At 49.2% G+C, this 15,365-nt stretch overlaps 1 protein-coding gene across 2 annotated transcripts; it reads right to left on the minus strand.

Annotated features, from left to right (window-relative positions):
• Positions 1–8,381: 8,381 nt before the first annotated feature.
• On the minus strand, positions 8,382–14,870 carry Dok3 (docking protein 3). Of its 2 annotated transcripts, none has more exons than XM_010622039.1 (6): positions 14,730–14,870; positions 13,957–14,058; positions 12,861–13,166; positions 9,634–9,733; positions 9,369–9,541; positions 8,382–9,255 (listed from the first exon to the last, which is right to left on the minus strand). In XM_010622039.1, exons 1-6 carry the CDS (start codon positions 14,787–14,789, stop codon positions 8,566–8,568), a joined length of 1,431 nt encoding a protein of 476 aa, XP_010620341.1. In that variant the 5' UTR covers positions 14,790–14,870; the 3' UTR covers positions 8,382–8,565. The 2 variants fall into 2 exon arrangements, with proteins under 2 accessions (XP_010620341.1, XP_010620340.1); XM_010622038.1 differs by having other exon boundaries at positions 13,957–14,067.
• Between the last annotated feature and the right edge of the window lie 495 nt (positions 14,871–15,365).

The following is a 15,365-nucleotide window of genomic DNA, read 5'->3' on the forward strand; positions in this document are numbered from 1 at the left end:
TCCAAGGAGCCGCGCTGAGATCCGCCGCCCGTGCTCTGGCCCCGCCTCCGCGGACGCCCGTCTGCTTTGAGTACGCGGGAGTGGGTGGGGTTTCGGACCACGCCCTCGTCGTGGTCACGCCCACTGGTGGCCGGATTGCCGGCGGGAAGCCACACCCAATTCTTCCATTTCACCCAATCACGGAGCCCCGTCACTCTGAGCTGGAAGGCACTGCAAGCCCTTGTCCCGCCCAAGAAGAGAGGGGTAGATGAGGGGCCGGGCGGGGCCGGGTGAGGACCCAGGCTCTCGGACACCGCGGTGGGGAGAAGCGGCTTGCCAGGCTAGCTTCCTGCTCTTGGCTTTCGCAGCCCCTTTCGCCTCCCGCTGGCGTAGTGGAAGGAAAGTGGCGTTTTGAAACCAGCTAGGCTCGGATTTGTCTCTTTCCTTAGTTTTCTCTTCGGAAAAATGGGAAAATACGGTAATATCCTTTACTCAGGGTCGCTGTAAGAGTCGGAATGTCAGGCGCAGCCGTCCGAGACTCTAGAATTTCTAAATTCAAGGCAAGTCGGGGTGGGGCAAGTTGAAGGGGACTGATGAGTTTCAGGTTAGGTTTGCAGGGGCTGGCCTTGTATCTCAGTGGCAGAACACATACTTAGCACGTGTGAAGTCCCAGCATCCCTGCGACCCCAGACCGACGCATAGCACACACGGTTGGGATGGACTGTCCCTTTATACCCCACTCCAGGATCGGGAAGAAGGACTGTAGTGGGCGTCGCCCTCCGAATCCTCTTTTCCCCCAGCCTCAGCCTGGGCAGCTATGGTAGGTGGAGGGGGGTTGGGGGTGGGAGTGTTTGTCCCATGTTTGGGTAAGTGACGAGGAGTCCTTCACTCTAGCTTAGTGGCCCTGTCCCCTCATGGTCGTTGCTCTTCTCCTCTATCCACCGTCATCACATACCCCCCCCCGCATCATTTTCCTCACTATCCAAATCCCTGTAATTGTCATCTTTGAAGACTTCCTCTCTAATTGTCTTTCTTCTTGTTTCCACTTGCCTTCCTCCTGTTCTCTTGTTCTCTCTAGTCAACCTCTTATCCACACCATTGCTCTGAGCACTCTCTTCTCAAAGTCTCCATCAAATCAGTGGTGGCCCTCAGCTTTCATCCTACATGCCTAGGGGTCATGCTGGTTCTCTTTTGGAATCACCCTTTACTCCTTCTGCTTTGTTGGACTCTCCGACACCCTAGGCAGTCCCCCCATCTGCCTCTTGATCTCTGTACTCACTCCCTGAGCCTCATGCTCTCCTGTGGTTTCCAGTAACACTTAATGCCAGGACTCTCAAGTGATATGGACAGCCTTGATCTTGCCCCAAAACTCTAGAGTCCAGCGTTTAATAGTCTGTCTATAACTGTATTGTATACCTTAAATGTACCAATAAACTTAATGGGAAAAAATAGTCCATCTAGATGTCTGCTAGATATCTAGAATCATATGTCCCAATTCAACCTTGTGATTTTCCTTAACTCCTTCAGCTCAGTCAGTGGCACCAGCAACCATTCAACTAGCTCAGCAGAAACTATGAAGTTATCCTACTGGTTTCATTTCTATTATTTCCCAGATGCTGCACATTTTATCTTCAAAATGTTTTCACATTTAATCATTGCTGCCAGCATTGTCTCAACCACTGTCCTTTTGTGCCTGTACATCTCTAATAGTCTCCTACCAGGTTTCCTACTATCCCCTTTGTCCCCTTCAGTCTTCTCCATGCAGCAGCTAAACTGATGTTTTAAAAACAGAAATTACGGGGCCAGGGATTTAGCCCAGTGGTTCTGACCCCTGCCTCCCAAGCGCATGGGCCCGAGTTTGATCTCTGGTACCAAAACTAAATAAATACATAAATAAATAAAATAAATACAGAAATTACACCTCAGGATAAATAAAATCACACTTTAGCTTTTAGAACTGCATTTAAAGTTAAAATCCTTAAGAGCTACACAAAACCAAGGAACCAGCCAGGCACAATGACACATGCTTGTAATCCCAGCTACTTAGGAGCTGAGGCAGGAGGGCCACAAATTCAAACCCAGCTTGGGCAACTTACTGATGTAGTGGGACCCTGTCTCAAAAAAAAAAAAAAATTAAAAAGGCCAGGGATATAATTCAGTGAGAAGGCCCTGGATTCAATCACCAATACTGTATGGGGGATAAAAAAGATACTAGTTCTATGAGCTCAGAAGCTTGTCTCACTAGTCTATTAGTGGTTCCTAAGTGCCTGCACATAGTGGATGTGGATGATTGTTCTGTTTTTTCAGTATCGGGGATCAAACTCGGGTCCTTGTGCTTGCAAGGCAGATAGCAGAACCACTGAGCTAAATCCCTGGCCCTGGATATAGATGAACAAATGAAAGAAGGAAGGAAGGATGGATTACAAAAGTGAAACAGCAAATAAACAAAAGAAGATGTTGCACCTGGGGGTGTGTCTTGGCAGTCTTATAGCAGAGAGGACCCTGAGGTCTGTTTCTTGAGCCACTGCAAGGCTCAGGCCTGAGGCCTGAGTGGAGCCAGGGATCTTCCTGGCACAGGCAGCCATTGAGAGTGCAACAGGACTTGATCTAGGCCACAGTGCCCCCTGGTGGTCAGGACTCCTTTAGCTCCAGGGTGAGGGAGGATTATAGAGTCCTGGAGATTCCAAGGACTCTTCTCTCCTACACTCTGGAGCATTACCGAAATCACTATGGAACAAAAAATCTTAGATTGGTGGTGAAGGAGAAGATGCCAGACTGGGTCTTAGTTCTAGTCATGACCCTGACTCTGTGGGTGATCGCCAGTGTATCATGGAACTCATTGAACCTTCAAATCCTGGGTGTAGAGGTGCAAGTCTGCAAACCAGGCACTATGAGGGCTGAGGCAGGAGGATTGCCACGAGTTTGAGACCAGCCTGGGCTGCATCATGAGTTCAAGGCCAGCCTGAAATATATAGCAAGATTGTCTCAAAACAACATCCCTCCCCACTCCAAACCAAACCAAACAAAACCAAGGCCTAGGCTTGGATTTGCCAGTGTGGAAAGGAGGGGTCCTTCCTGCAGTTACCACCCTGTCTGGGAGCCTCTTGGCCTGAGCTTACTCCATGGCTGCCTGATCAATCATGGGAATGTGTTACCTGTCTGGATGTGATTTCATGAGTAATGCTAAAATCTGCCTCCCCAGGGCTCCAGCATCCTCATGGGCTTTGTTCATGTGGCGACATATACCCAGCACTGCATGGAACCCACCACCTTCAACCACCTTTTACCATTGAATTTATGCTTTGTTTTAAATAACAAAACATTTATTGGTACATGTTAGACATACATAATGATAACATTCATCAAAGGGAATTTGCACCTGTACGTGATACATCCTGCCTCTTTTTTCCCATTCCCCCCAATCTTCCCTCTCCTCCCTATATGTAAAAGCTTTGTTTCCATTTCTTCCTTCCATTCTTTTTTGGGGGGGGTTTAAGACAGGGTCTCACTATGTAGTTGAGACTGACCTGGAACTCACTATGTAGCCCAGGCTGGTCTCGAACTCACAGTGATCCTCCTGCCTCAGCCTCCCAAGTGCTGGGAGTACAGGCGTGCGCCACCACGCCTGGCCTTCCTTCGATTCTTACTTCTTTTTCTCGTGCCTTCCTCCTTTCTCCTTCTCCCTCCCTTGTTCCCCTTCCCATTTGAACATTTTCTTCCCATTTCCCAATATCTGTCATACATCTCAGTCCTTACTTCCACTTCAGTTTCTCATACCAAAGAAACAATGTGGTATTTAAACATGCATGTCTGATTTATGTCACTTAAGGGTATGCTCTCAAGGTGCATCCATTTAGCTAGAAATGTCTCAAGCTCATCCTTCTTTATGGCAGAATAGTACTCCATTGTATAAAAATTCTCACATTTTCTTTATTCATTTGTTGGTTGATTGGCATTTGGGCTGTTTCCAAGATTTAGCTATTACAAATCGTACCACTATAAGCATGGGTGTGCATATATCATTGTGATGTGATGCTTTTAATTCTTTCAGGAAGATACCAAAAAGGGGAATAGCTGGGTCGAATGGAGGCTCTAGTTTTAATTTTTTGAGGAATCTCCACGCTGATTTCCACAGTAGTTGTACCAGTCTACACTCCCACCAACAGGGGAGAAGGGTTCCTTTTTCCCCACAGCCCCTTCCACATTTGTTGTTGATTGATTTCTTGATAGCAGCCATTCTTTCTGGAGTGAGATGGAATCTCAGTTTTTTTTTTAAATTTGCATTTCTTGAATGACCAGTGATGTTGAACATTTTAAAATATATTTATTGGCTGTTTTTATTTCTTCGTCTGAGAAATTTTTATTCATTTCACATACTCATTTTTGGATTGGGTCTTTAAATTTGGGGAATCTGAACCAGGTGTGGTGTGCACTCCTTTAATCCCAGCACTCAGGAGGCTGAGGCGGGAGGATCGCTGAGTTCGAGACCAGCCTGGGCTACACAGTGAGTTCCAGGGCAGTCTGTACTACACAGTGCGATCCTGTCTCAAAAAAAAAAAAAAAAAATTGAGGGATCTGATTTTTTGGAGTACTTTATTCTAGGTAGTAGTCCTTTGTCTGAGGAACAGCTGGTAAAAATTTTTTCCCACACAGTGGGTTGTCTCTTCACTCTGTTAGTGGTTTCTCTTGTGCAAAAGCTTTTTAATACTATGCGGTCCCAGTTGTTGATTCTTTGTGATAGTTCCTATGCAATCATTACACATTAAATTTTAAAATGCCTTTTATTTTTTGTAATATTGAAGACTGAACCCAGAGCCTCATGAATGCTGGGAAAGTGCTCTACCATTGAGCTAAAGGCCCAGACTTGGAGATGCCTTTTAAAAATACCGATTTTTTTTTTTTTTTTTTTTTTAGATGGGATCTCACTATATAATTCAAGTTAGCTTTGAACATCCTGTGCTGCCCAGCCTGGTCTCTAAGTTGTGGCGATCTTCCTGCCTCAGCCTTCCAAGTGCTGAGATTACAGGCATGTGCCAGTACCACACCCAGCTCTTCAGCTGGATTCTTAAATCTGAAGCTCAGGCAAGAGGTCTGCACTGTAGATATACCTTTGGGAGTTATTAGTGTTCCGAGGACCTATGAAATCTAGATATATGATTGGCTTGCAGTAGTTCTCAGCTTGATATGGTGTGCATACTAGAATCACCCAGAAAGTGAAAAAGTAAACACTGGTGCCCTAGCCCTATGCAGCCAGACATAAAATTAGAGCCCCTGAGTGTGGGCCTAGACATGGGCAATTTTTGAGGCTTCCAGGTAGTTTTACTTGTAGCCAGACTTGAGCTACATTGTATCTAAGGCTAGAGTAAGGAGAAGAATGCTAACAGAGAAGACAGCAAGAAGCTGGGGGTAGGCAGTATCTCACTGGTACAGCATTTGCCTAGAATGTGCCCTGGGTTCAATCCCCATGACTTAAAAAAAATAAAAAGAGGGTGGGAAGGAGAAGCTGTGTGACAGGAAGATAGGAGAAGAATCCAATGAAAAGCAGGTGCCCCAAGGAGTATGGAATGCTGCTGAGAAGCCCAGGAAGTTGAGGGTGATTTTACTTGGAGAAGCAAGTTAGGTGGTGGTAAGAACCATGTAATGGAATGGTGGGAACCAGGTGAGGACTAGAGTAAGTTAAAGGGAAAATGGGAGGTGAAAAAGTAGAAATGAGCGTAATCAACAACTCTTGAGAAGTTTCATTGTGAATCAGAACAGAATGAAATGAAAGCATGCACAGTGCGGGGCGTCGTGGCGCACGCCTGTAATCCTAGCACTTGGGAGGCTGAGGCAGGAGGATTGCTGTGAGTTCAAGACCAGCCTGGGCTACATAGTGAGTTCTAGCAACTATATAGTGAGACCCTGTCTCAAAAAACAAAACAAACAAACAGAAAGAAAGAAAGAATGCATGCATCACCATGCCCAGCTGCCCAGCAGAGATTTCTTTTAACATGTGAAATTATACAGCATGTTTTGTGACAGCATGAATGGGTCCAGAAGAGGAAGGGGACATCTAGGTTGGCCGAGCTTTGAGGAGATGAGAAGAGCTGGGGTCAGAGTACATGTTGGGGACAGGCACTTCTTTCACAAGATGAGTGCACATGCTGGAACTTTTGTAGGTAGTGGTGGCAGATTAAAGGTGGGAAAATTTCGTTTCTGTTGACTCATGTTTGTCCTACTTCATCTACTAGGTGATAGAGAGGAGAGGATTTGAAGGTCTTGGGAAAGAAAAGCTGTACTGTGGGCCGGGCTCTGTGGGCAGTGTGGGAAGCCTTGCTGTCCAGTTTTCGATGACATTGTGTGAGAGGACAAGCCAGCTTCCTGGTGTGAAATTCTCTGGGTGTTGGCAGGCATGGAAAGATCTGGGTTCACCTGGGGCTGTGGGCTTTGCCAGTCAAATAAAATAAAAGGAGACAGGAGATTGAAGAGCATTCTGTGAATGGAGCATGGAACCAAAATGTAACAAGGATGAAAGGTAGACAGGGGCTCACAGACAGTGAGAAAGATGTCACTGTAGGTCGATGTGGCCAGAGAGGAAGTATTGGCTATCCTGGAGGAAGTAAGCTGGGAGGAGAGGAAGTGGCCAGGGGAGGTTACGTGGAAATAAGATCTGTGCGTCACTGTTGTGAAGACATGATTCAGGATAGGCTAAGGGTGTGACAGCCGAGATAAGATTGGGGTCAAATGACCAAGAGGCTAGATCCTTGGAGACTCTATCCCATTGTTCACCTGGCTGCCCCCAAGGATGGTGGCCGGTGAAGCAGAAAAGTAAAAGCAGGCAATAAAGTCTTCAAGAAGCTTGCTTATCTCCCCATGAAAGGTCTCCTGGAGACACAACTGAGGATGTCTTGCATATAGCTGTGTCCCAGAGTGCCTGGCATGGAATAGGACCAAGAAAACTCTAAAGGAGAAATAGACCTAATATATAATTTGATTTTTTTTTCAGTGCAGGCATCAAACCTAGGGTCTGTGCATGTTAGGCACATACTCTACCACTGAGTTACACCCCTAGTCCCATGTAACTTGGTGTTTATCCTTTACAGTTGAGAAAAACGAGGCCTGAGTTTCCTGGAAGTGTCTGTAATTTGTATGGCATCTTTGAAATTCCTTCCACCTGCTCCTCACCATCCACCACCCCTGAACGACCATTACGTGCTCCTAGCATGGGTGTTTGGGATCCCATTAAAAAAGACTTTTTTAAAGTACTAGAGATTGAACTCAGGGGGATTCTACAGTTGAGCTACATCCCTAGTCATTATCTATCTATCTATCAATCTGTGAGAGAGATGAGACCAGTTAGGCTGGTCTGTTTTGCGGGGGTTGTTTTTTGTTGAAACAGGGTCTCACTATGTAGTTCAGGTGTGCCTTGAATTTACTATGTGGTTAAGGTTGGCCTCAAACTCTTAAGCAATCCTCCTGCAGGAGCCTCCTGAGTACTGGGATTATAGGCAGGTCCCACCACTCCTGGCTCCCAGCCCTTTATCCTGTAACTACGTGAATCTCCACAGTAATTTTTTTTTGGGGGGGGGCACCGGGGATTGAACTCAGGGCCTTGTGCTTGCAAGGCAAGTGAGGGACCACTGAGCTAAATCCCCAGCCCTCCCAGCCCTTTATTTGTTTATTTATTTATTTAGTTTTTTTGAGACAGGGTCTCACTGTGTAGTTGAGACTCACCTGGAACTCACTATGTAGCCTAGGCTGGTCTTGAACTCACAGCGATCCTTCTGCCTCAGCCTCCTGAGTTCTGGGATTACAGGCATGCGCCACCACGCCTGGCTCCCAGCCCTTTGTTAAATGTTTAGGTTTTGAGACAGTCTCATTAAATTGCCCAGATGAGATGAACTTGTGATCCTCCTGCCTCAGTTTCCCTCAGTGCAGGGATTACAGATGTGTCACCACACCCCATTTGGTCTGCAGTTTTGCTCCCTCAGATTCAGCCTCCAATTGTTCCTCCCCAACTCTCACCATGTCTCTCCCCTGAGGATGCCCACTCACCGCAGGGCATGCAGTGCCACCATGATCTTCTGGCCTGCACATACCCACCCTCAGCCTGTGGTCACTGCCTGCTTGTTTGGTTCTTGCCTGATCTTGACTCAGTGCAGAGGGCACCTCTCCCACCAGCGAACTGCTTGTCTTCCTCAGCCTGTTGGTGTCATTCCTGCTGCCCAGGACTATATGAAGCAAACCTTATATGCATCTCGTGTGCTCACATGGATTTAAGTTCACCAGTGGCCAAAGTCAGGCCCCGGTCATCTGTGTTCCTAGAGCCCAGCACACAGCACTGGCATTTGTTACACAGATGCCAGGAGCTAAGCAGAGGGCTGTGGACTGTGGGCCACAGGCAGAACTCAAGGAGAGCTGGAAGGTTTTATTATTGGCAAATCTGTTATACTGTACATGGCTGGGTGGGCAGGGCAGGGTGTGGATCCTCCCCCGCTGCCTGCTTTGTCCCTGCAGGCCAGGGAGAACAGGGGATGTCTTCACGGATGTAGACCCTCCTACTGTAGGGAGAGCATCTCTGTCCTCTTGCTGCCACTGCACAGGCCTTCAGGGCCGGTCACAGGGGGCAGGACCCTTCCTCCGCTCACGACTCAGCAGCGTCACGAGCTTGGCCTTGAAGCCCGCCTGTGGGCCTGAGTGGCTACTGCTGCCTGCCTCGTCCAGCTCTAGTTCTAGCAGCCGCCGGTACTGGGCCTCCAGCCTGCCATCGTGAGGTGGGACAGGCCAGCTCAGGTCCTCGCTGCTGTAGGAGATGGGGCTGACCAAGGGGCTGCGGCTACCAGAGGGGCCTTCTTGGGGCTTAGAGCCCCCATTGGGCAGCCCTGGGCTGGATTCCAGCATGCACAAGTTTTCGTAGAGGTGCTCGGTGCTGGCTGAGGGCCCAGTGGCCCGCTTGCGCACTGAAGCATAGAGCTGGGACGCTGGCTCTTCGAGAGTGGGGCCCAGCAGGAGTGGCAGGCTCTGGGGCCCATGCTCAGTCACATGTGCTCTCCTGGAGGTGGGTAGCTCAGGCCCCAGAGGTACCTCGCAAAGCTCTCCAGGAGGCTCCAGGGAAGGCATGGAAGTGGCCCGAGGCAGGGGGCAGGGTCGGGGAGCTGCCATCTCAGGCAGTTGTTCCCGTTGGCGGGCAATGGCAGCAGCCACTGCCCCACACATATCTGAGGCACGTGAGCTGCTGAAGGCAAAGAGGCCCTCACCCGAGTCACAGCGACGGCCAGCCTCAAAGGAGAACACACCCTGGACACAGGTGACACAGGTGGGGGATCAGTGTCTGAAGAGCCAGGACACCAACCTCCCACGGTCCTTCCCGGCAGGGATCTGCTGGAGTGAGGCAGCCACCCCCACCTCACCTTGTCTGAGCCAAACTTCCGCAGGAAGTGGTAGGGCCAGCTGTAAAGGGCCTGGGAGCTGGAAGTCTCCCTCAGCTGGATGGCATCCTGGCCCAACACCAAGAGGTAGGGACCCTTCAGCTGGCAGCGAGTGGCAGCCTCCGTCTTCTGCACCACCACAGGAAACTCGCTCACTGAAGGCAAGCAAGGAGGCATCCATTTCCCAAAGATGTCAGCCCCAGGAGTAGTTAGGCTGAGGCTGTTCCCAGTACTCCCATGGACTCACCTTCCTGCCAGGAGGAGTAGATGGAGTTTTCCTCCATTGGGACAAGGCCCCTCTTGTGACACTCAGCTTCCCCTGGTCCTGAGGAGCAATCCCCTGTGCCCTGGGGAATGGGCTCAAGTCAGAGGTTAGTTGTATCTACCTGGCGCCTCTCCCCCTACTTCCCATGGGGTCAGCAGTCCAGGACTACATGGCAAGCAAGGGCATTCAGGGACCTGGGCCAATCCCAGTTCTGCCTCTGATACGTGCATGGCCCCAGGAAGCCCCATGAGACTGTTTCCCCACCTTCATGATGGACAGCCATTCCCATTGGACTCTCCCTGGGCTGGGGAAGGGGACTATGCTGCTAGGTGTCTAACAGCTGGAAACTACTGGGCACTGAGGAGGATGTCTCCTGAGCTGACTGGGGACTAGGCTGAGTCCTGCAATCCTCTGACAGTTTGGAACAAGGAAGGGGCAGGGGCCTTAGGGATAACAATGCCGGAGAGCAATGCCCAGGCTTCTTTCCCCTTCTCACACAACCACCTGTGAGTCTCCCCTGGCCTTCCCTGCCCCTCACTGCACATCTGGTCGTGCAGCAAGCACACTGTGAGGTTCTTTCCGATTCACACCTCTACCGTGACCACCTTGGCCTACAGGAGCACGGCTGGGGTCCAGTGCAAATGCCCCTTCCCTTTTCTCCTACATCCTGTTCATTTTTTAAAAAATTAACACTTTTAAAATGTGATACAATGTACAAAACCATAAAATTTATCTTTTTTTTTTTTTTTTTGGTACCGGGGATCAAACTCAGGTCCTAGTGCTTGCAATGCAGGAGGCGGAACCACTGAGCTAAATCCCAGCCCTATCTTTTTTTGTTTGTGGAATGAACACAGGGCTTCATGCATGCTAGGCAAGCACTCTACCACTCAGCTAAACCATAGCCCCCCTCTACCTTTTTTTAATATTTTGGGAGAGGGTCTCACTAAGTTGTCTTGAATTTGTGATCCTCCTGCCTCAGTCTCCTGAACAGGTGGGATTATGAGCATGAGTCACCAAGCCCAGCTTTTTGGTGTTGTTGTTTTATTTTTTTGGGGGGACAGAGTCTTGCTATGTAGTTCAGACTGGTCCTAAACTCACCACATAGCCCAGGTTGACCTCAAACTCACGACAATCCTCCTGCCTCAGCCTCCTAAGTGCTGGGATTACAGGCGTGCAACACCATAACCAGCTGGAAACCAACTCTTTTAAAGCATATAACTTAGTAGTTTCTAGTTTAGTTACCCAGTTGGGCAGCCATCACCACTACCTAGTACCAGAACCTTTTTATCACCCCAAGTGGAAACCCTGTACTTGTTAGGAGTCATACCCCATTCCTCTTCTCTGAAGCCTCTAGCAACTAATCTTCTTTTTGTCTCTAAATTTGTCTATTCTGGACATTCCCTGTAAATGGAATCATACATTATATGGCTCTTTGTGTCTGGCTTTTTACTTAACATAATGTAGTGAAGGTTTATTCTGGACATGGTGGTATATATCTATAATCTGGGAGGCTGAGGCAAGAGAATTTGCAAATTTGAGCCCATCTAAGGTAACTTCAATTTAGCAAGACTGTCAAAAATAACTACAGGGGCTGGGGATTTAGCTCAGTGGTTCTAGCGCCTACCTCTCATAATCACAAGGACCCAAGTTCGATCCCCAGTACCAAAAAACAAACAAACAAACAAACAAACAAACAAAAAACCCAGAAACAAAACAGGCTGGGGATTTAGTTCAGTGGTGACATGCCTGCCTCCCAAGCACAAAGTCCTGAGTTTGATTCCTGTTACCAAAACAAAACCCAAAAAATCAACAAGAGAACAAAACAAAACAAAAACAAAAACATGTGGTTCATCCAGGCTGGGGATTTAGCTCAGTGGTGCCACCACCTGCCTCACAAATTTAAGGTCCTGAGTTCAATCCCTGGTACAAAAAAAAAAAAAAAAAAAAAAAAAAAAAAAAAAAAAAAAGACCACCCACTGCCGCTGCAGCTGAAATAGGCCACAGTTCACTGGCCTAACTGGTGTGGAGTCTGGGTGTATAAACTCCTGCGCAGGGAGGCAGCCGCCCCACAGCCCTGGAGCCGGCTGCTGCTGACCATCTAACCTGGAAAAAAAAAAAAAAAAAAAAAAAAAAAAAAGAAAAAAAAAAGGTCCATCCATGTGGTAGCATATACCAATACTTCATTCCTTCTGATGCCCAAGTAATATTCTGTTGGATGGATAGGCATTCATCAGGGGATGGCCATTTGGGTTGCTTCTACCTGTTGGTGATTGTGAATACTGCCGCCACAAGTAGTCACATATGAGCTTTGCGTGAACACCTGTTTGAATTCTCTTGGATATATACTAAGCAGGTGAATTGCTGGGTCATATGGTAACTCCATGATTAACTTTTTGAGGAACCAACAGACTTCTTTCATTTTGGTCTATCACAGACAGTACGAGCCTTTACCACTATCAGCATCTGGTTTAAACCTTCTGACTTCTCCTCTGACTCAGAATAAAATCCCAAACCTCACACGTGGCCCAAGGCAGTTTCAGTTGGCTCTCACTCAACTCTCCAACTTCACTGTTCCTGTACTTCTCTTGCTCCTTTTCCTTTGACCATGCCAGCCTACTTTCCAACTCTTGAGCATACCTCACTTTCTCCTGCTGCAGGGTCTTTGCTCTTTCTGTTCAAAATTCTCCTCAGACCTTACTGTCTAGGATGTACTTTCCTCAGACCTTTGCCTGGTGAGCCTCCTTCCTTGCCCAATACTGGGAATTGAACCCAGGTCCTTTGCACTGAGCTACATTCCTAGCTAAACTTTTTAGTCTTCTTTTTTTGTGAGATAGGGTCTTTCTTGTTAAATCACTAAGTTGCCCACATTAGGCTCAAACTTGTGATCTTCCTGCCTTAACCTCCCAGAGCGCTGGGGTTATAGGAATGCACTACCATACCCAGCTTGTGGGCTCTTAAATATCATTCAGGACTCAGGCCTGCTGTCCTGTCAGAAAGTCTTTCTTTGGCGCTTCTGCATAATGTTCCCCCATTTCATTTGCACTGTGGCATGCGTAGCCAGCTAAGACTTACTCTATGGGTTTCTGGGCCATTTCCTAGCCGTGTAGGTATGTGGCAATGCATACATAGTGACAGGATGTGAGTGAGCAAGGAGATGAGCAAGTGTGGGCCGAGGTGGTTCCTCTGGGCCCCACCCACCCTTCACTCACCGGGAAAGCCAGCTGGCAGATGGGGCCCATCCAGGACTGGCGGTGCTGTGCAGCCAGCAGGTGGCTGCGCTCAGTGGTGGTGAGCAGGAAGGCACCAGTGTCCCGGGGGCAACTCTCACCATCAGCAGGCAGCACTGACACACAATCAGCCAGGCGGATGACCCGCCATTCACCGCGACGGCCAGGCCCCACTGATCTGTCACCTCCTGGCCCCAGGCCTCCATCCCGGACATCCCAGCTTTCCAACCGTGCCACACCTGATGAGCTTCCTGCGTACAGCAGAGCCCATACCTTCCGCCAGGACTTCTGCAGGAGAAGAGGATAGGAGAGAAGATCCTTCGGTGGCAGATGCTCCTGTCACTTGGCTTGGCATAAACTTAACAACTGTTCCTCACCACCCAGATGGGCCTTTGCCTCCCCCAAGTTCTCAGGATACCAGGGAAGGAGGCCTTGCCTGGGATGGACCAGGCAGAAGGTTAGAGTCTGTGGTCGGTGTCAGTTAGTCCTGGGTTCAAATCCCACCCACCATTTCCCTTTTTCCCCCCTTTCCTAACTGACTTCCATAGTACCAGTGTCCTTGACTCTCAAACGGTCATAAGAAAGTGAAGGTAGGGATTCCACTGGATTATGTCTGTAAAGTAGCTAATGGCTGGGGAAGGTCACTTGATACTGCTGTTACATTGGTTCCTACTTTCACCACTCAAGAAAAGGACAGTTGGGCCGTGGCTGGGTGAAGGAGGTCACAGCCTTATTCTGGCAAGGAAGATAACATGCAAATAGGTTCTAGCAAAGGAAACAGACCGTTGATCTGCCTGGGCAGCAGCTGCAGCTGAGCCATGGGGGTGCAGGGCCTGCTGCGAGAGAGGTGACCTCCCCACCTCTTCTCCCTTGTGTGCAGAGTGCAGCTCCTCCAGCTCAGCCCTGGGTCCTTCATAGGGGCCTCAGTGCCACTATTAAAACCCAATTAAGGCTGTTCAGCTCTGACCTGCTTGGAGATTTTCAACCTCAGACCCTTCCCTTCTTTTACCTTCCCCTTCTTAAACAAGGCAGCCTTTCTTACAAAGGCTGTTCAGCCCCAACAGCCAGAGGTCCCCACCTTGCCAAACTTGATGTGTTGCTGGTAGAGGATGCCATCCTTGACGGGGGTCTCTGCAGGCTCCATGGCCACGGCCAGCCAGAGGCCCACTGTTGCGAAGACCTGAGGAGACTGGTGAGAGGCTGGATAGGAACACTCACACTTCCCCTTCTGGCCACTTCCCCCTCCCTCTGTCCAGAGAGGCAGCTGTGGGCCAGGGGGAGGGGAGCCCAACCTTCAGTTAAGGGATGGGAGGGGTAACACATTCTTCCTGAGGATTCTGCTTGGCCCAGGGTGCCTACACCTGCTTTGAAGGAGCCTCAGGCCTCCTGAGGGCAGTGACCCTTGTGCTGGCACCTGGGTCAGCTGGGTATGAGCATCTGATGACAGGCTGGCTGCCCTGAGTCATAAGCTCCGAACCTTCCCCCATCCCAGGCAGCTGTGCATCCTAAGGCCTGGCACTGAGTGCCCTTTCTCTCACCCAAGGGCCCTCCTCTCAGTCTGGTAAACTCCTGGCCCTCCCATCCAGTTCTGGTTGGCCAAGAGGCCTGCCTGAGTGTCTACCTAATCTCTGCTTCTACCTAAAATACTTCTGACGTGGACTTGTTCCTCTTCATTGCAGCTCCTGCCCCACCGGGGATGACCTGGCTCTGTCCACCAACCCAAAGCCAACCCTGCTTCCCTCCTTCTTTGGGTCTAAACTGGGCTTCTCAGCCCAGCACTCAGGCCTGTTCTGGTCTCCACTTCAATGAGCCTTGAGCCTTTCCCCACACACTAGCCCCTCCCGTACACACCTTATCAGTGCTGCTTTGGGGAGTGGGTACCTCTCCCTCCCGGAGGCTGTCCCTGAACATCCACACTGCTTGAGAGCACAGTGGCCTTCTCAACAGTCGTCAGGCCAGGCAGCAGTCCATGAGATCCACACCCTTGAATGGCTCTGGCCACGTGAGTATGGGTGGCAGGTCCCCAGTGGGCTCCCCTGAGAGGTCACATGCTCTTTTAAGGCCACTTCCTGTCAACTGTTTTTTTTTTTTCCCCGCCTATCCTTGTTGGAGGCTGGTATATCTGAATCTGGGAAGTCTCATGTGTCATTCAATGTCACCTCTGCGGAAGAAAGTGTAATGAGGCTAATGAATACTGTTTTAAGGTCACACATTCAGCCAGGAAATGTCTTTTAAAGCCTTCTGGAACCTGACTTTGTGGCTCCTGTGGTCCAAACAACTCCAACAGTCTCCAAACCAACTCCTCTGCACTCTCATTGTCAACAATGAGGCAATCAAGACTCAGAAAAATTAAGTAACTTGCCTGAGGCCACACACCAAGTGACAAACATGACTGGAGTAACTGCTGTCCTGTTGGACAAGCATGTGGCCTTACACATGAAGGTCCTGGCACAGAGGAACTCGACACACAGCCACTGCTGTGCTGGG

This window comes from Fukomys damarensis, unplaced genomic scaffold (assembly GCF_012274545.1).
Source record: "Fukomys damarensis isolate Sample0158 unplaced genomic scaffold, DMR_v1.0_HiC HiC_scaffold_9, whole genome shotgun sequence".
In the NCBI taxonomy this organism is placed as follows: Eukaryota; Metazoa; Chordata; class Mammalia; order Rodentia; family Bathyergidae; genus Fukomys; species Fukomys damarensis.

Coding starts and splice junctions, on each gene's coding strand:
- Dok3 (XM_010622038.1), bottom strand. CDS start 14,789: ATGTTCAGGGACAGCCTCCGGGAGGGAGAGGTACCCACTCCCCAAAGC. Junction 14,068..14,729: donor CCCAAAGCAGCACTGATAAG/GTGTGTACGGGA, acceptor GCCTCTCACCAG/TCTCCTCAGGTCTTCGCAAC. Junction 9,256..9,368: donor GGAAGTTTGGCTCAGACAAG/GTGAGGTGGGGG, acceptor ACCTGTGTCCAG/GGTGTGTTCTCCTTTGAGGC.